The 21,274-nt window shown below is 43.2% G+C and overlaps 1 protein-coding gene across 4 annotated transcripts in view; it reads right to left on the bottom strand.

Annotated features, from left to right (window-relative positions):
- The window catches only part of BMPER (BMP binding endothelial regulator), a 156,326-nt gene that overhangs the window by 121,368 nt on the left and 13,684 nt on the right, over positions 1-21,274 (bottom strand). For all 4 annotated transcript variants that reach the window (XM_074575473.1, XM_074575472.1, XM_074575474.1 and 1 more), the window contains one exon: positions 6,469-6,568. In XM_074575473.1, the coding sequence (XP_074431574.1) occupies positions 6,469-6,568 (100 nt within the window). The remainder of the gene's footprint in view (positions 1-6,468; positions 6,569-21,274) is intronic.

A 21,274-nucleotide genomic window follows, 5' to 3' on the forward strand; every position in this document is an offset into this window, starting at 1 on the left:
TATTTCCCTGGCATGAAATCTGTTGGCCAAAATAAGAGAACCGTGAATCACACATACATCTATTATAAAATAGATTTTCACATGTTTTAATGATGATAAAGCCATTGACAGCTACTAGAAAACTAAACTTCCTATTGGGTAACCCTGGTCTTCATTTGTTAACACAGAAGCATGAAAATATATACAGAATCTCCCATGCTTATTAAGTCTAACTCTAAACAGTGAAAATCCAACTCTTTCCTCTGTAATTGAGTACAATCAAACCTATTTGCAGCTGAGCCATCGCAATTACAATACCCAAGGGATGCGAGGCGCAGGGGCCATATAAAGGGCGTACAACACAGCAGAATGAAGTGGCCATGGGGGTGAGCTGTGCCGGGACTGCACAGTTCACAGGCACATGATGCAATGCAGCTCACGTCCGCTGAGCAAATAGCAGCAGAAACAAAGACATCAGCCCCTCCAGGTGCTTTGGTTTTGCCCCTGCACCCCACGGGAACTGAATTTCACCTTGTCTTGTGTTTCACCAATATATTTGAGGGGAGCAGGGGGAAGTCACTCAGCAGGGTCCATAAGAACCTCGTGATCCAAAATGCCATGTAGTTAGAGCTGTCATTGATTTCTGAGCTGATACTTGATGTGCTTGCCAAGAGAGAGAACTGGAGAACTGTGACCTCTCATGGCTGTGACGAGTGTCATGAATGATGTTGCTTGGTGATACAATTATTTGCCATTTATACCCAATTTGCTCACATCAGCAAAATAATCCATGATCAGTACAACTTACAGCTTCAAAATCAAACAGTATAAAAAATTCTTACTCCAGTCTTAAGCATGTTAAAATGTTTACCGTGTTGTTCCAGACAAATGTTACACATGAATGTTGGGTAAAGCCACCGTCCTGATCTTCAGTTTCCTTTAACTTTGCTGTGCTGGACACAATGTCCACACACAAGGTACAAGAGCATCCACACATCGCCAGAGGTCTCGTGCTGTTTTCTAACACAAGAGTCCTGAACAACTTCTCTCTGATTGTAAAAGTCTACCTAACTGGTGTTTGACAGCAAAAGTATCTATGACAAGCGAGTTTATAAAAGTTTCTTAGGTAAATGAAGAATTATACCAATCAAGGTATCAAGAAAATCTGAAATTTGAAGCACTACTGAATGCTGTAACATACACCAGATACTCAAGGGATATGAAATGTATGCTATAAAAGGAGTTAACTCAAAAGAAGTGATGGAGAGATAGAGACCTCTTCTTAGGCATAACCAGAAGTAACCAAAGCTGACACCATGGTAATACTGGATAATACTATCTGTAGTAGCTATCTGTCACTGCTTCAAAATCTCATTCTGTACTTGAAATGCAAAGCTAGAAACTGAATGAACATTGAGACGAACCTGTACCTCCAGCCTCAAGAAAGAGAGCTGGAGCATGTTACCAAGAGACTGAGACAGTGAAAAAAGGCTGAGAGAAAAGTTAGACCTGATTATGTCCCCAAACCATCTCTTTCCATAACCAGTCTCTCTCAAATACGAGGACTAGATTATTCAGACAAGGGTGAAAAAGATTTAGTAGGAAAATATATTATTATCTTCCTAGCCCATTAGGCCTCCATCCATGTATCAGATTGCACCCTTGTCTCTGAAAGCTTCCCTTAAAACATTAGAGGATGGGCTGCAAGTTATAGTGCCCCATCAGGGCCCCCCACACCCACCCACCCCCCACTTACCTCAGGGCACCAAACTGGTATCAGGTATCTCATACTAGGGTTGTCCGCAGGCAAACAAAGTGCCAAATGTATGTATGACTCCTGCAGGGCCTTAGTAGAGTAGCCAGAACACTGATAAACTCATAACCTCCCTCTAACTTCCTTCGCAAGCCAGCTCTAATAGTTTAAATTGGCTGCAATCCTCAACCATAATATTTTATATCCTTTCCAAGAAATGCACAATTAACTATGATAGCTTTGGATATTCAATATTCAGGGGAAGTAGTGCTGCTGTTGCCTGGGCTGTGATTCCATTCCCTGGTAGACTCCAGATCAATGGAGTACAGCATGTGAGCCTTGAGGATCGTTAATTAATTTACTAAAAAAAAAAACCAACAAACCAAAACAAAACAAAAAAAACTACAACAAAAAAAAACCCCACAGCAACTCTCAAAGGTTAACAAGGGCAGAAAAAGCAAAATTGCACATGGGAAGTAAAAGAACCTTCAGAACAACAAATCGTATCTGTTGTAACAAATACCCACCAATTTTGTCTTTGCACATCCATGGAAGATTCAAATTCTTAGGATAAAAGAGTAGAATATGGTACACAATTTTAGAAATGCAAACTTTATGCAGCCCTGGGCTGGTAATACCACTTCTTCAGAGAGCAAACAACTTATTATTATAGGTGTAGAGAGCTCCATATCCAAGTGACAAGTCTCCATCCAACTAAATAAGAAAATGCTGCCAAATCTATTTCTATAATCTCAATGATCTCATATGTTTTCATTAAATATATTAAATAAAAAGAGAGATGAAAAGTGCCCTATTTATCCTATACTAAAGTAATAAGAGGGCTTAATTTTTTTAATATTTTCAAAATTAATAGTATGGTAGAGGTATACAGTATGTTTTATAAACTACAGTAAGTATCTGTCAGAAGAATAATCTCACTGAAAGTTTTCACTGTTATAATTAGTTGTTTGCATTCTTCTTGCAGCAGGGAGCCATAATCACGGGCCTCCATTTCCCTGTTCTAGGCTTTGCACAAACACACAGAGCCTTGGCACACTGACTTTCCTATCCAAGGTCCTACAAGCCTAAAGTGAAGAAAAGTGTTAAAACGCATTGCTTGTCTGGAGGATTAAAATCTTAAATACAGCTAAATCTCTTAATATGTTAGGGGTAACGCGTTGTTTCCACCACAATGAATTCTCTGATTGCAAAAGCTATACTCACTGCTCTTTCTTAATTTTTTGTTTATTTAAAAAAAAAAAAAAAAAGGGAAAAAAGCGCTAGAAGTTTTCTAAGGAGCATACAAATACCCAAACGGAAGCAAGGGAGTTATGTTCAGCACCCAACCATTTGCAGGAAAAAAACCTCTACCAACTACTCAAGTTTTTCCTGTATGCAAATCTCTAAACACGGGAGTTCAGCTGGATGCACCTTTGCAGGCATATAGTATTTCTTTGTTTCAGACTACTTCTTTGCTATCAGAGGTGCTGGGCCTACAGACCCAGTCCTCACGCACTCCTCATAATAGAATAAAATATCCTGGCAGCAATGTCACAAATGACTCACGAGTGGTGGTTTGCTTCCTACACAAGCCAATTCTTGAAACATACCCTTTGGTCTTGATGTTATCCCCCCGACGTTGTGCTCAAATGACAGCAGCCGTTCATTCATTCATTCATTCCTTCCTTCCTTCCTTCACAAGGTGGGAAGACACAAAGCTATCAAAGGGAGCTGGCAAGAGCCTGTAACGCCTGATTAAGCTTTTCTAGGCTTCGGGAATGAATCCAAGAAAGCAAGCCATCAGGTTCTGATGTCTTTTCTTCGTAACATTTTGTTCAGGTTTAGATTAAATGCAACCAGCAAAAAAAAAAAAAAAAAAAAATTAAAAAATCCCTGTTTCCCTTTTCCTGCTTGCATTCCCTATGGGCACTCTGGCAGCTTGACAAAATAGTAACTGAGAACAAGCGCTGCAGGGCCAAGTCCCAGCTGCAGCTGAGCTCCACACCGGGGAGAGCCGGGGAGCTGGTGGGACACCAAAGAGGGGTAGCTGAAGTGCTACGCACCCAGGCTGGTGTTTGCACCCTTGATTCCCCAAATACTAACCCCACCCCTGCCCTGGGACACTCATTTGGTTTTGCACAGAACGGAGAAGGAGCTTCAGCAGCCTTCAGAGTTGCAGGAGAGTAAGCAGCCTCCCCGAGGGTAGAAGGGGCTCCATCATCCACTTCCCATGGCACCTGAACAACCTGGTGACAATCTGTGCTGTTGGGATTGCTGTAGTTATACAGGTGTGTATTTAGCTCTACCTTTCAGAAAAAGCAGAAAAACTTAATTCAGAAACTTCACATTTACTTTGAAAATTAAGCCGTCAAGAGCCTTTTTTTAAAAAAATCTGACATTTAAAGCGGTTCTTGCATCTTAAGCACATAGGAACTGCCATCCTGGATCAGACCAAACATCCTTCTAGCCAAAATTACGTCTTCCCTTTGGAAAGCTACTGAGGGTTGAGCTGATCCTGCTAAGGAAGCGTATTTTTTAACACTGAGAAACAGTTGTTGATAGGTTATTGTCAACTCAGAGCCCAGAATTATATTTGTACAGTTAGGTCTGTTTTGTCCTGTGTGCACCCATTTATTCTCATCCCCGTTAACATCCTTTGCCATTTTGTCATCAGTTGTTCAGTGGCCCAAGAACCTTCTGCAACTCCTTGCAGGTAGCCCTCCTCCTTTATAAAGGCCAGGTCTTTATTAGAAGAATAGCAGAAAACTTCATGTCCCTCTTTGCCCCTTTTCTAGATCATTTTTAAGAACATTGACAAGTTGATATCTTTGCAAGGATCCGCTAGAAACATTTTTTCCATTACAAAAATAACCATTCATCGTCACCACCTGTTAGTTATTCATTGATGAGAAAAGTTTCTCTACAAACTGCTTAGTTTCTTTAATAGCTTTTGGTGAGGGATCTTGTTGGATGCCTATCAGAAATCCAGGAAGACAACATCAGTTGAATCTCTCTGTCCATATACTTACGATAAATACAAATTACTAGCATTTTTATAAGACATAACTTTTCTCCCTTATATTGCAATTATCCAGGTGCTTCCTAATTCTATTTCTAAAGAGTTCCTATTAATTTTCATGTTAGAGATGTCAGACATACCAATCTGCAGATGCCAGGCTCAAGCTTATTAATAATGTTCCACCGGAACTCACCCCAATTCAGGATAAACAGAGTATCTTACAAGGAATCTGAATTAAAATTTCCATCTAATGATAATAGCCCCCACACGCTAATATCTGTATCCTCAACTTTGAAACATTAATATTCTTTAATGTAGAATTATTTTGTATGCATACATGCACATATGCATATGTATGTATGTAAAATTTTCATGCAACGATGCATTTCTTTATCGAAATGGAGAATCAATCTCCAGCCTAATTAAACCAACGTTTAGGAATCTTTTGCTGTAAAGCTGACACTAAACACAATTTGGCAAAAGAAATAAATTACATTTAATTTATGTAAAACTTGTAACTACAAATGCTTAGTCTTTCAGTAATGCTTTAATTTTTTTTTTTCCCAGTCAATTTCCTTTTCTTTAAGTGTCAGACTTCTAGACAAATCCTCAAATTGGGGCTTGCCAAACCTATCCTAAAGTTGTGCCACAGAAGCAAATCGTGAGCACAGCAGCTAACACACTTCTGCAACCATCCAGGAAAAACAAATATCCATCATACGTCTCTTCCGTCTGAATTTCAGTGTAATCTGTTTTCCTGCATTAGTATTTCCTCTGGGAAGGCAATAAATGCTTGCACTTCCCAAGAATTTATCCTACCCTATCTCCCCCCTCCCAAAGCCACTCTATCACCACTGGGGAATTAAAATAGAGAAAAAATAGAAAAGTAAAACTGCCTGAATCTGACATTCTCCACCTCATTGATTGCATCAGCAGTCCCTCAGAAAAATTAGTTTTTTAGAGCATATTACTTACTGCGTAGCTATAAAATAAGACTACTTTTTAACTTCATCTACTTGCACGCTTTTCATGTGGGTAAGCACGGTAGTTACAGACCATGCATGCTTACACAGTTCTTCTACTAATTTTTTTTTTATATTTGATAATTATGTCATTCTAAAGAGCTTGTAAGATACAGTGCTGGTCAATAAATAAATATTCAGATTGTTGCCAATTTTGGCTTTAATAAAAATGTTCACAGTATTATTATTTTAATCAGGAAATATTTAGTAAAATGAATAGAATTTGGTTGGTTTGTTTCTACTATGGGAAGAAATAAAAATAGTCATGGATAATCACTCTGCTCTTTATTACTCAGAAGCATTATTCCTATTCTGTTCAACCACACAAAAATTTAAGGAACTCCTATTGACCAGTGACTACTAGCAGATTGATTTTGACCTAAAATATTTCTGATAAAGTCAGAACAGGAGTTCTCCCTCGAAAGACTGACAACATACCAATGAAGAACAATAAAGACGTATTTCTAAAGGACTGTCGTTGCACAAAAACTATAATTACAGGACAAATATGTGAATTTATGCATCTCCACCAGCTTTGTAAACATACTGATTTTATTGTTGTTACTGCCCTTTTCAAGCCTCTGGTGACAGCCAAGTCCCAACTGAGAAGCTTCCAACTTTGGCCTGTCTCCGGCAACATATATTTGAACTGATAACATTTTAAAAAGAGTCAAACAACAGGAAAGGAACCGCACCTTTGCAACGCTCACAGCAAGCTCCTCTCTGCTTAATGACGAGAGCACAGTCCTTGGAGAGCATCGGACACTTCTCTCTTTTGCATGTCACTTCCTTATTCTGTGTGGGGGGAAAAAAAAAAAAAAAAAGAGATAAAAGCTATTGCAAGCAAACCAAATCCACAGCTCCATTTCTTGCAACTCAGAAAATAAGGAATGAGGCTAGCAATCTTCTCTCCTGCTTCAGGAGAGATCCTTGTAATTCAGAACACCTTTCTCCCCTTGAAGGAATGCAATAGATGACAGTCTCTGAATTATCCAGGAACTCAAGTAAGTGGTGTTTAAACTCCACTTAGACAGAAATTCATAACCACTACCCATCACAGTACAGAAAATGTGCCCCACTGAAGAAATCCACTTTACTTAAATGAACAACTAGCTACACGACGCGCTTGTTAGACGACCTCGGGGTCTGGAGGTGCTGCCCCATGAAATCACGCAGCTCAAGAATCATTTCTCATGGTGACAAAAGGACAGATGGCTGAGGAAGAGGTGGCAACCTCAGAGAAAACAAAACTCTCTGCCACTGCTGAAAGTCATTTTTAGCTGGCAGAATTACCTAGCTACCCAGAGGGTCTTCAAAAGAGCCTACTATACGCTATACTAGAAAAAAAGACTACTGTAATTCATCTTTCTCCCCAAAATGCTGAGAATCAATGAAACAACACAAGCAGGCAGAATCACTGTACATTATAGTGTCATCTCTCTATGGCAAAAAGCCAGCGACAGCCAAGGCCAAAGAGCACATCGACCACATGAAGGAATGTCAATAGAGGATGTGTGGCAGCAGGCAGGAGAAATATTCCATTTGTATCCTGGCTTGCCCCTGTGGTGTCAGCCCTTCTCGTTATCTCTGCCTTTAAATAAGGGCAGAAAACAAATACTTTGGGGGTTTCTTTCAGTAAAATTTTGCTACTTGAAATTCCTGACTGAAAGTAGCCCTCTGAAGTGACCTCCACCTAATAATTAGTAGCTCGGTTCATTAAGTGACACAGGTGGCCATTTACTAGATGCAAGCACCCACCTCATCCAATCTTATGACTTAATTAGAGACTAAAAATATCAAAGGGATAGAAAAATGTAAATCATAAAACTAAAGGAAAAGAAACTGCTTTCCAGTCTTGTGCTCCCTGTGGCCTTATTCAAGGTGCCTGTGAAGGATAACACGCAGCTTTTATTACACTCCAGCTCTTTGTCTAAAATCAGAGGTTTATTTTCTTCAAAGTCACTGCCTGATCTGATGGGAGCTATAAAGGCGCTTCAATCTTATCAGCGTAAATGAGGAATCACTCTCGCCAAGCCAGTGTGAAATCAGCAAATGAGAATCAGGCCCTAAAGCGCAGCTGCAGCCACACAAACGACTACTGTAAGAAGCCAGGTCGCTGCTACGTGCTGGCGGCTCTGCATCAATCCAGCATTGCAGACCCACCATAAATGCAATTTAACTGGCGATTTAAACTGAATTTATGGCAGGTCTGTAGCTCTGGGCTGGCACAAAGCAGCCACGGCACAGCAGTGCCACTGGCTCAACAACAACTTTTTAGAGCACAGGGTGAAATCCCCATTCCCTTTATGTGAACATAGTGCCCCCTGACTTTGCTGCCTTAAAGCCTGTCGAAGGGCAGCAGAATCAAGTTCACCAAATCAACTACATGCAGTCTGTATTTTAAAGGGTTCTGCTAAGATACAATTCTCTTTAATGAGAGTTTGCTCAAGGAAAGATTTAATAAGCCTAGCGGCCCTGTTCCGTTTATCTGTGGGAAAATCTTCTGCATGGTGAAAGCAGGTTTGGAGTAAGGGCAAAATCCAGTTTGGAGTGTGTTCCTTTACAGAGCGTGATTTCACCAGCTGCATCATGGACCTCTGCAAGATGCACGGTGCCCTTCTGGGCCAACCTACCTGGGTAGGACCCACATCAGGGGGTCCATCAGGCATCTACCTATTGGATTCCCTCTTCAAAGGGAGAAAACATTATTACAGATGGCAGGGAGAGGGACAAGAAGTAGAATGCAGCTCCGTATTTCTTTTGGTTTCCTGATTCCCAGGAGACTTCTGGGGCAAACGTCTCATGCAGCTCAGCTTCCCAGGCAGCTTCTCACCCTCTCCCCTGAGCTCCGTCTGCCTCCCTCTGCCCTCAGGTACATCCTGACATGGTTGCTTCTTGTTGGCAATACAAGATATTGCTAAGAATGACCCAGACACACGTATTTCACACAGGAGCTACTGGCTACTTACCTAACTAGGAGTATCCTGTTTGGCCCAAATCACTTCAATCAGAAATATTCTCTGAAAATGAGAAGTTTGGTACCATGGAGCCAACCCAGCGGGGCAGCCAAATTTGGATCTTACTCTTCTTTCCTTATCACCAGCAGCGCTGGTGGCTCAACCCCAAACTCAGGACCTGCATTACAGGTAAGGATGGAAGGCACTGGAAAGGGAAAGCAAAACTGAGCCAGGCTTCACAGCTTAGCAGCTGAGAGCTTTCCAGAGAGGGAAAATTTTGGGCTTCGTGTCCTGGTACCAAGGGCTGTTTTATGTTAAGCAGCTGTTCTACATAAAGCACGTTAGTGGCCTGCAGGGCAGCTATGGGAACTGAAAGGCCTTCCCCTCCTTGGAGGGCATCTTAAGTGGAGTAGGCTACAGATTTGTATTTTCTTTCTTTATCCCAGTCGACCTTGAACTACTTGCTGCTCAGTGGCCCAGCTTCAGCAGAAGAGGGGCTTGTTCCTCATGGTCCCAAAAGCCACCGGTCCTGCCAGCAAGGACAATTGTGGGAAAAGCGGGAGATGAATCTGAGTTGCCTCTGGACATGGAGGGCACTGCACCTGGATCACTGTCGCAAAGGTGAGTTGTTACAGCATGGTGCTAAGAGGTGGGCAGGAGGTGCCACACTCACTAGCTCTCCCTTTTTTTCTTTTTTTTTTTTTTTTTTTTTTTTTTAAATTAAAGAGCAAGATCAGCTCTGTCCCTTGAAGGAGGAGCTGCATCCTACTGCCTGCAGGGACAGGAGTGTGTATCCCAGGTAAATAGAGCCAATCTTTTCCAGCACGAGAAGGCCGGCTAAGCACTTTAGCAGGGTGTGATTTGCGAAGCTGTTGTTCCTCCTTTCTAGCTGGAGCCCCAGATGGCTCCAAAAGCGGCTGTTTCAGATGCCACCCCGAGGTGCCTACCTCCCTGACATCGGGGCTGGGCTGTTCTTCCAGGGTGTGAGGTACCGCACCGCTCAGCCCTCCTTTGGGAGCTTTTTGGCGAACAAACATACAGTAGAGCCACAATTGCAACATACTGCCCTGGCCTAGTCTTCACAGCAAAATCCCTCTTGTACTACGCAGAGATGAGCGTAGCTCCAGGGAAGCACATCCAAGTGCCTCTTGCTGCTTCTAGGACAGGATTTAATCCCAAAATTCTTTCCAGAAATCCTGGGGTTTTTTATCTCAGTGCTGCATCTGGTGGAAAACTAGGCAAGCAGATGTGGAGGAAAGGGTTAATGTACCATGCTGATCAATCATAGGACAGCAGCAGATAAAACAGGGCTGGTAAATCATTGTTTAGTCTATTGCAGTCAGGCATTATCCAGTGCAGATCTCCTAGGCCCACTGGGTGTAGAAGTACAAAGATAAAACAAAGAGCAATTGTCATCAGGAGCTTTTTTTTTTTTCCCCTCCTTCACCCTGTCGCCCAAAACACTGGTCTTAATGTCTACTGTCCATTTGCTTGTGTTGATTTTGCTGCCTCCTTCCCTCCCATTTCACAAGGGTAAAGCAGAGGGTGAGAGCAAATGGACTTTAGCAACAAATCCTTTCCTTCCAAATATGACCCCTCCTACCCCCAGTAATCATAACATTTCATTACTTGTCCCAACTAACACATTTTAAAAGTCGCTAAGTAGCTGCATGCAGGAGAGCTGTGTTACCAAACCTCCATCTGTGTTGTCAGCAGCATCTCTGGAGTTGTTGAAAGCTCTCAGATACTTTGATTTTTGCTGTTCTTAAGAGAAAACTTCTTAGACGGCAACATTCAGAAGCCAACAGTTATGGGAGGGTAGGGGATTTTTTTTTTTCCTTTTGTTTAAAGGACATGCACTCTGGCACCGAGAAGTGCGGAAGAGACGCATGGCTCATAAATACATAAACCGTTTGCTAAATCAGAAACCTGGGAGTCAGTCAAAATCCATAATAGGATCCCAAGATTCATAATAAATAACTTTTAATTATAGTCCTGCACCATAGTTATTTTAAACAGATGGTTTATAGATCCACATCTGGGATATTTTTTTTTTTAATTTAGTGCTCAGGCACACACACAGAAAGGGAGAGAACCTCAGCTAAGGTTTTTATTAGTGTTGGAAAAATACGTATTTTTTTAAAAGAGGTCAGGCTGATCCAGAACAATGCTGCCACAGCTGACGCAACTCCCCAGTCAGCGCTCGGCTCAGCAAAAGGTTTGCGCTGGAATCCCAGACTCCCTCGGAAAGGAAAACTTAGGGAAGTGCCGGAGGATCACCCCAGACTCTTCTCCCGCGCTCACCGTGCCCGACTGCTGGAGAGCTCATGTCTTAACGCGTTTGGGGAAAGATCAAAAAGTTCTGTTGAGTGCCCACGTTTCTCCCCTCTCCCACACTTTGCCAGTGGGAACCAAAGGTCTCTTTAACTTGGCATGCAAAGGTAATGTCAAATTCCCATTTAAGAGAGACACACTAACCAGACCTAATACCAGTGTTACTGCTTCATGTTACCTTTACTACAACCTCCTCTCAACACAATTTGTTCACCTTCTACATACACCTTGTATTTTTACCTTCCATGAAAGAACTCCACACAAAATAGCCCATTCTGGTGACAAAATATATCAAACTAAACGGCCTTAAACTCATGTGGTACAGTTAAATAAAATGCCAACATGAAAAGAAAAAGAAAAAAAAAAAGCACTAAAAAGAAATCTGAATATTTGGCAGAGGTCTTGGAGAGGACGTGTGCCAAACCACAGCTTGGAAGCCGCAGCCAACTTTCTACAGGGTTCCCCACTGGGCTCCTGCCGGCTCACAGCAGCCACCAGGAGGATGGCTCTTTTCAACCTGGATTTCGCTTGGAAGAGGAAAAAACAACCCCAAAAAAGTGGAGTCTGCTTAGTTTCTTCAGAGATGTATCAGGGAGTGCCTCCACCAGCGGTACCCCGAGCCCACTGTTGTGCCATCAGCTGGCTGCTGAAGACCTTGCAGATGCAGGTTCTTAGTGGGCTAGATTTCCACTGTGAGAGTCTGTTTTTTTCTTTTTTTTTCCTTTTTATGTATTGAAAACACTTTTAGGATGCTTGCACTGCATTTCTGATATCCTGAGATTATTAACTATTTATATTGAATAGGAAAAATGTTGCTTAAACTTTCATTTAACCAAAGAAAGGCTGTGGAGAGAAAAATAATAAAACCAACAGGGACAGATTAGGTAGAAATACAAACTACCATTAATGGCTAGTCCTGAAAACATTCATTTTTTACCATTATTCATCACAGTCCTACCAGTAACTCTGATAGGACTCCTCACCAAGTAGTTCAGAGTGTCCTTATATTTCTGCCAGGAGAAGCCTATGGGATCATCTGCCAAAACAATAACAATTTTCGAACAATGGCAAAAGTTACCCTCAGGGAATTTGGGATGCAGCTTTCAAATGTGCACGTACGACCTTATGAGAAGAAAAAGCCGTTTAAAATTAATGAAACAAGTGCACTCAAGTCACAGAGGCAACATCTCCACCGCAAGGCGTAGGGCAGGCTCAGACGCACGTTCTCCAGCCACACTGCCGGCTCTCTGCCAGATGTTGCACGTGGCCAGAGCATCCTCTCGAGTGCAGAGCCACGCTCAGTCCACATGGGCCACAGGAGCAAAGGTTTGGGCCAGCGCTGGCCACGGGCTCTGTCCCTCAGCAAAGCTTGGGAGCACCAGGCTCCCAAGTGCGTGCCTGCACCTATGCTTATGTGCAAACAACACCAAGTTTGGGCCAACTTGAACTTGAGAACAGGCTCAGACACGTGCGTAACTCATCGTCTAGACAAATCCTGAGGCGCTTTCTGAAAATACTACCCTTGCTCCTTTGGCACTCCTGCCTGGAACTCACCCACTCAGGTCCAATTTACAAACTTCCCTTTAATTGGCGAAGTTGATACAAGCAAGCGATCCCTGCTTCATACCGTGGGACCGCTGTCTTCCACAAGCGTTTCTCTGCCTGAGCAAGAGCCGCACAATTTGACTTCGGGGGCGGGAGACATCACCCCCCAAGGAGAGATGTTTGCGGACATTTCGAACCACTGTAGAGGCAGATGAGAAAAAGGGCTCATTTCCCTTGTTCCCCACCAATTATCTGTTCGGTTTTTTTTCCTTGCAAAAGCAAATTTTGTGGGCACAATAACAAAAAATGGTTTAGCACACTAGGTGTATTTTTAAATTCAAGGTGGAAAAAATATTTCCCTATGAAACAATGTCTGTTTTCTGCAAAACGGTACAGTTCTCTCTGTTTACCCACATAAACCTGCAAACACCAAGGCATACGCTTCACCCCACAGAAAGACAAGTGCTATTATTTTAAGCACATCTTCAATTTCAACGGGACAACTCATAGGAGTGAAGCCAAACATATGCTTCAGTACTTTCAGCATTAGGTCCTTGCCCATGGCACAACACGACTGTGATTTCAGCACGAATTGCATTAGATAATGTCCTGGTTCCGGTGGGGCTAGGGTTAACTTTTCCTGGTATTCCATGCCATGTGAGCCACGCCCACCCTGAGCTGCCGGGGGAGGGGGCAGGAACTTGCTGCTTAAAAGCGGGCTGGGGCGTCCCGGGTCCGGCCGGTCGGCGAGCGGCGGGGAGCGGCGGTTCCGTAATCGCGTTTGTATATTCCCCTGTCCGTGTTGCTGTTGTTGTTTGCCTGTTCCCTTCGCTGTTCTGTTAAACTGCCTTTGTCCCAACCCAAGAGTCTTGCCTTTTCTTACGATCCTTCCTGTGTTAGGAAGGCACGTGCGAGCGGCACGTGGTTCTTTGTTGCCATCTGAGGCTAAACCACGACAGATGCAAATGACGGCATTTCGTCAGGAACAAAATATGCCAGTTCAGTCCACAGAGACTCTTTTTCCCTTTTTTGAGCAGAGCACACGGTAGCCTCCAATTTATCCCCTCATCCCTGTAATCTCCTTAGTTTATCTGGCCTCTCTGAGGGCGCGCAGGGAGGAGGCTGCAGCTCTCCCTGCGGTGGTGCGCTCAGACAGCATCAACCACCCCCTTCATAATTCAAGCTCTCCCTGCTCCCTAGCAAAGATGATTAAAACAAAGGCCCTGCTGAAAGACGACACCGAATTTCACTGCAAACGGGTATTCCCCACCACTGTGAGGAAGGCATGAGTATGTGCAAGTCATTCAGGACACATCACTCAAAACCCCTTATAGACTGAACAGATTTATTTTTTTTTTCCACTGTGCTTAATGATGTTCACCAGCATGAGGAAAGTGACCTCGGTGGCCTGCTGCAATCCCGACACTCCTTGACAGCAGCCCACTGCACTACTACGTGGTGAAAAGAAAGCGCTTTCTTCCTCTTACATTTGTTTGTGTTAATGCAACCGCTGAGGCTGCAGCTGGGATCAGGGTCCCATTACATCAGACATCCTATAAGCACACGCAAGGAGTACATCCCTGCTCCAGTGATCTTATCGACAAAGACACAGCCAGACAAAATGACCATAACTGCAGATTAAGCCAGCGAGAAAGCCAGAGCAGGATCCAGACTGTTTAGCTCTCAATCTCCCTGCCTCCATCTCCAAGTGCCACTTCGGACTGGAGTTCTTCAGCTGTAAAGTTAAAGGCAAAGTAACATGATGGTCTTCTACCAATAAGAGACATGGTCTTCACAGGTTCATACTGTAGTCCAAAAAACTACCTATAGTAATCCAGGAACCAGGCTCCAGGGAAGAGGTACGCACCGGGGTTCTCGGGGGAGACCACACCTTTACATTTCATGAGATGGATGCATGTAAAATTCACAGCTTTTCCCGTGAATTTTAAATGTGTTTTTAAACAACAACAAAAAAACAAATTAATGGTTTTTCTACCTTGTCAATAAAGAATTTGTATTAATTACCAGTCACCCAAATCTGATGCCAATGCCTAAGAAAACAGTAGTCAGAGGCAGTACCTGCTGATTTGAAACTCAGGATGCAAACCTGTACCCAGGCTGCTGGAAAAGGTTACAGATCACTGACCCAACCCTATGAGCTGACGATCTACCCCTTGATAGATGTTCCCAGTCACTCACATCAGCCAGTAGAACTTCTCAGATGATCACTGACCAACTCATTTTGAGTGAAACGAGTGATCTTGAAAGCGTGGTCCAGCCTAGCCTGCTATACCCTGACTGCGGCCGCTGGGGCAGAATTCATTCTCACAGGGAAGGGACAGGAAGCTTAAGGCCATAAAATCTTCCACGACCTCAGCTCGATCCAGAGGCCACCCGCACACAGCTGGAGTCAGCAGATGTGGAACAGCATCGCTGCCCTGGATGTATTAGCTCCTGGAGCATGCTGCTCTACTGCTGACCCTCCTTAAGTGCCATAGGATGGCTTGGAGAAGGAGGACTCCACTCATATCATCCCCGAGCCTCTGAAAACGCTCTAAGTAAATTCTACCCCAAAAAACTGTTGAAGGTGGCACTGATGAATTATCAAGCTAATTTCACAGAGGGTAAAGCAGATGGTGCCAAAAGTTTAAAATAAATGATTAAATCATTTGAATTCAGCAAATTTTAGATCAAGCCACCGTGTCACGTTCTGTCTCATCTCAAAAATTAACTCAGTCCCATCAAAAAGAGTGTTCCAAAAATACTCTACTTTTGTTTCTCAACTACTGCCATCCTGGTCTGGTCCTACAGACTGCGTTCGACTTATTTTCCAGCAGATATTGACAATGAGAGAAAAACAAAAACAGGAAAACAATAAAAAATAGTACATCAAAATCTAAGGCCATCAGTTCAGAATTCCTATTTTTGAAGGAGGTGATTTTATCTTTATTACAGACTGAATACTGACCAATAGTATTTTTTCTTCTACTGATGTGAATTAAAACTTCATTTAACATTTATTTAAAAGAGATGCAACGAATTTTTTACAAATATCATTTCATCCCATTCTGATGGGCTAAATCTACAAATATGTTATCCAAACAATAGTTACCTGTCATTGCATCTTTATTGCCTTCTCTGTCTGAAGTCTGCTTACTCAACCCTTACACTGGAGATTTAGGCAGTGGTAAATGCTCCGGTTTTGGGCTTGAGCCTGTTCTAAAAACTTAGAACAAAGCAGCCCTTGAGGCCATGTACTTCTTAAAGAGTTTAAAAAGCCCAATGGGCCTCCTAACTTACTCTGCAACAAGTCATATCCCATGAAGAAACTCACTTCTGTACAACACAAAAACAAGCCTAGATTAAAGAAAAGGGAAGAAAAAAAAGCAAGGTCCCCTGCTGCTCTGTCTGGCCAGAATCATGTCTTTTACTGCCCATATCCTCTAAAGAAACGATGCTCTCATGATATATTACCCTAATACATCACCAAGTGACAGTTTTCTCATGATACTGTATCCTCAAAGATGTGATGCATGCCAGAAGCAGCAACAGGAGATCTCGGCTGGGGAAGAGAAGGGGGAGGGTTTTTTATTTTCTTCCAAATTTTTAATCTACACGTTGGGTTTTTTTAATGTACTTTTGTCAGGAAAATCCCTGTCAATCCCAGCTTCATAATCCAGAGGACTCCTAGAAGTTTCACAGTAGTAGCACAGCTTTTAAACTGGAAAGCACCAAAAAAAACCCCTCTTCAATTTAATTGAAGCAAGTTTTGAAATAGGACCAAAATGCTTGAGGAACAACAACCAAATAAAAATAGTAGCCCAAAAGAAAGCAACAAGAGTCTGTTTTCTATTATAAAATTATTTAGGCAAGAAGGCCTCCAGACACTGCTGTTTTAATGAACTCGCAAGTAAACTGAGCGCTGACCCCGCATTTGTTTTCTTACGTGATCTTGCCTGGGCTACACAGTGGTAACAGGAAAAAAAAGAGGAGGTTAGTCACGGCAGTCTGCAGAGAGAAGGGGCAGCCACCAGCTTGTCCATCTGCATAGAGGTGTGGGAAGAGACAAGGTGCCAGAGCATTTCAGCCAGGACTCCTTGAAGGGGACAAGGGCTTTCAGGGTCTTTTAACGCTGCCTTCAACTCACTGGGGCTTACTCCTTTTCGCTGCAACTGGTCTGTGCTAGTAACATCTCCAAGGGGCAAGCAGGAATCCTAACTCATGGACAGCTCGTGACAGCAGTCATCCTCAAGTGGGCTTCATCCGGTCGGTGCCAGCAAGAGAAGGCTCTGGCCACGGAAGAATTTAGTCAGAAAAAGTTATGCCACAATGACATTTTATCTGACACATCTCATTTCTATGCGTTTCTACTTCATACCCGCTCAGACTTGATGGATGCAAAGCTTCCATCAGATGCAAAGAAAGAATCATAGAATGTGTTGGGTTGGAAGGGACCTTTAAAGGTCATCTAGTCCAACCCCCCTGCAGTAAGCAGGGACATCTTCAACCAGATCAGGTTGCTCAGAGCCTCATCAAGCCTGGCCTTGAATGTCTCCAGGGATGGGGCCTCCACCACCTCTCTGGGCAACCCGTTCCAGTGTCTCACCGCTCTCATTGTAAAGAACTTCTTCCTAATGTCTAATCTAAACCTACTCTGCTCTAGTCTAAAATCATTGCCCCTCATCCTATCGCTACATGCCCTTGCAAACAGCCCCTCCCCAGCTTTCCTGTAGAAGGTGGAATAAGCTTTCCTTTGGTGCAATCAACCACATTGCCAAATAAAGTTTAGATTGTGACTTTCAGGACTTCAGCCAACACTGTAGCTACTAGGAGAAAAAGCGTATTTTTGACTTGTAAACTAAGCAAAAGCGATATGGAAGTCATTGAGAGGAAACTAAAAGCCAAAGCTGTCAAAGTCACTTTCACAGTCCTTGAGCTGACTTTGACCATATTTTGTGGCCTGGCCCTCGCTGCTTTTGGGCGAGATGTAGCAGCCCTCATTCACAGCAGTGATCGCTCAGCCACATGACAATACCACTGCAGTCAATGAAACCACCCACACGAGTTCAGAGGTTTGAGCCGAGCTCCTCAGCGCAGACACATGCACAATGCCCTCTGTACTGGGTAGACCCTGTTAATTAAACAGTTATTTTTAAATGTTGCTCTGGAAAGAAATTCGCTGTCCAAAATAAGAAACTAATATTGCAAAACCACTTTCTGCTTGAAAAATCCAGTGGTTAAAACATGTTTTTGCATAATCGTAGCCCTGCAGGGACAGTTCTCACTTCTGAAAAGCAAATTCCCTTCTTTCTGTTTTGTACATGTATAAACAAACAGATTCTGGTATGTCCAAAGCTCGCGAAACTCAACTATAATAATACATTGAATAAAAGCCATACAAGCAGATCTTTCCTCAGCCTGCGTACCCTTCACTCCTTCCTTTCCCCTGCCCCATTTGCACTGCTGGAAGTAAAAAAAAAAAATAAAAAAAAATACCTGTTTCTGACAAGTAAATGGAGCTGACATTAGAGCGAAGCTATAAGGTGAACAGGGTATGCGCAAGCCATTTGTCATCTTGACAAAGCGATTTTCAGTCACCGGTGGGACACTTTAAAGACATCTGAACGGTTGGCCTTGACCACCAGCATTTCTTACGGCTTATAAAGGGACCCATGGGACCAAGAACACAACCTGCTTTTGGAAGTGACTCCTGCAGTGGTACCTCTTGATAGATGTAAAGGCAGTGTGATATATCAGGTGCCATTAAGATCTTTGCTAGCAGGTTATATTTACGCAAGTATGGAGCGCAGATAGCATCTTGTTAACCCAATTAATGAGACCCAAATGTCAGGAAAGGGATTATGCCTGGCTGGAAGTCCACAGCGCTTGTGAGGCAGCCAGAGATGATTTCATTGTGGGGGACAGCACTGTTCTCTTTGAAGAGCAAGAACTCAGGCAGCAGAGCTACTGCCCGGACAGCCAGGGAGAGGAAAACAAAGGGGAGGTGGAAAAGATGGTCTGAAATCCAAAGGTTTCACACCTTTAGCATAAGAAGGGCTCTTTATGATGAGAGACTGAAGTGCCATGTAAAAATGAGAATCTGGGGCTGAACCGAAGAAAACTAAAAAGTATCTAGCTGAGGTCTTAGAAATTTCATTTTTCATTAACTGTGCCTTCCTCTGTAATAAGAGAGGGCTCTCATTGCCAAGTCACAGCCCAATCTGGGTTGGAAGAAGAATGACGTTTCATCCAGCCCATCCACTCCACTGCGTTTTACACGGGCAATTGAAACGCACTTCTCTAGCCTAGAGAAGAGCAGGAAATTTCCTAACCAAGATGAGATCACCAATTTCTGCATCAATGACTCTGGGTATACTTTACAATAAACTGCTTTTCTCCCACAGGCTCCAACTACTAAGCTGTATGACATAAGAGGAGATGCTCCTGTCACCCAGGTCAGAGCAGTGAACCCTGAAGGGCACAGAATGAGGTAGTTGGCCCCAAAACAGGGTTTAGGATAACAGCCTCATACTCAGCAGCTTCTGTCAGCTCTCTGCTTGACATATCTGCTGTAAGAAATCCCTGTTCTGAGTTGTCTTCTCAATGGAGGACACAAGACAGTTAGCATGGGCTGCTTGGGCCAACAGCCCACCCTAAGCACTACTCAATGGGTTAACCCAAATCCTTTGATGGTACCAGTACCTTATGGCCACAGTCACAAGTTGTCCACAAGCACGCCGTAGTAATATTAAGCCCACAGAAGATCCTTAAAAATCCTTTTAGACTTTGGGTTCCAGAGTCACACATAGCTTTCCTGGAGTCACATCACATTCACGTCCTCTCAACTAAAGCTGTGTTTCACCAGTAGTTTTGGTGCTGTGTTGTATCTAAGAGGTAATGCCCAGCAAACAGGCTGGAGCTGCCTATTCATCTCTCCAGATGGCTGCCTTCCAGGAAACCTCCCTTTTGTTGTAGGTGATTTGCTTTCTTTTTTCCTTTCTGGCTCCCACCTTTGTGTGTCTCCATATGTGGACTGGTTTAATCATGCCAAGAAACCTGATGGCATCAAAGGTATTCATTTTATAATAAAATTATTATATACCGTTTTAGGCACTGAGTATGTAGCCTTCGTGTGACAACAAGTACATAAAGCCACTTGAATTTCTTACTATCATGGCCTGGAGTTCTAGATGTTTTTGAAATTTCCACTTCATACAGACTTCTGGGTCAAACAGTTTTTGCTTGAGGATTGCAAAACTTGCCAAATTAAATCGGACATATACAGACATTTTTCCAGAAGCTATACAAATTGCACGCTGCTTCTGTTTCCTCCGCGTTTTCATGTTAAACAAGCTCTGGTTCAGTACCAGTGCACTATGTTGCATCTTAAATGTCCACATCAGCAAGTTTCTCCAGAAATGCTTAATGCGTTTAGATCATAGACAAACTATGCCTCAAGCATGCATGTGTTAAAAAGGTTTCTTAGACTACCGCACCGACAACATTTTCATGTATAATGATTTTAATTGTCCAGCATTTTTTATCCACGGCTTTTACAAACAACCCATTGGTTTACAGGCTAAAAAGCTTGCATGCTTTGCATGCTGCCTGCCAACATAATTTTATTCATTTATTTTAATCAAAAGCATTTGCCAGATTGAATCACCAATCCACCTAACCCAGTTAACTGCTCCAGCTCTCCCCAGAACTGAGTATTTGGGGGGTGGGGGTGGGGGGGGGGGTGTGTGTGTAAAGTGATAAATATGAAAATTATCAGCTCTGCACTACGATACACAGAAAAAAAATATTCTTTGTCATAAGCAAATGATCAGCAGTCTCCCTGGAGTAGGAGAGCCTGCTGCTCTTATGAGTATTTTAGGTCCCACAGGCAATCTTTCAGCTAATAGCCTTATCTCGAGCCCAGCCACCCTGCCTGGCTCCTTCCCGCCCCGATGATTTCCAAGCGGCACAACCTGGAGGTGTTTTGCTAACTGGCACAATCAGATCATAACCACTACGTAGCCTTAGAGCAGTCGTTTATCAGCTCTTCCCCATCTCTCCCAAACCATGCCTCAACTGCACATCACCACCCAGACAGAAAAAAGGAGGAGGAGACAACCTCAGGACAGTCAAGGTCTGTTATTCTTCAGCCACTGATAAATCCTAAGACAAACCTTAAAAACAGGTGCAAATGTATGACTCTAGCTGGCCATCAGAATACATTTTGATGGTTCCAAACCTTGGGGAAGATCCAATTCCCATTGAAGCCACTTAATATAACTGAATATAAAGATGTCAAGAACAGCTACAAACAAACAAACAACAAACTAAATCAAGAAAACAAATCCCCAAACACACAATTTTTAGCCTATGAACTGTCAGAAATCTGAGTTTCCTGGCCAGGGCTCTATGACACATTGGTTTGCACCCCCCGGGCAAGGAAGAGTGCAGAGCTACTGCTTCCATGGCTCAAGCGAGATCTTTAGCTACAAAAGAGGAGGTGAGCCATACCATAGCCATCTGGAGAAAGGGGCAGCTGGCCCTGCAGCCAAGAGGGGAGCCTGGGGTTACGCTGAGCACCTTAACAGCCCAGGGCTGAGCAATACCTGGGTTTGGGTGTGAAGTAGAAATGGCAGCCTTCAACTTCTCAAGTCTGGCACATTGA

Source organism: Larus michahellis, chromosome 2 (genome assembly GCF_964199755.1).
Source record: "Larus michahellis chromosome 2, bLarMic1.1, whole genome shotgun sequence".
Classification (NCBI taxonomy): Eukaryota; Metazoa; Chordata; class Aves; order Charadriiformes; family Laridae; genus Larus; species Larus michahellis.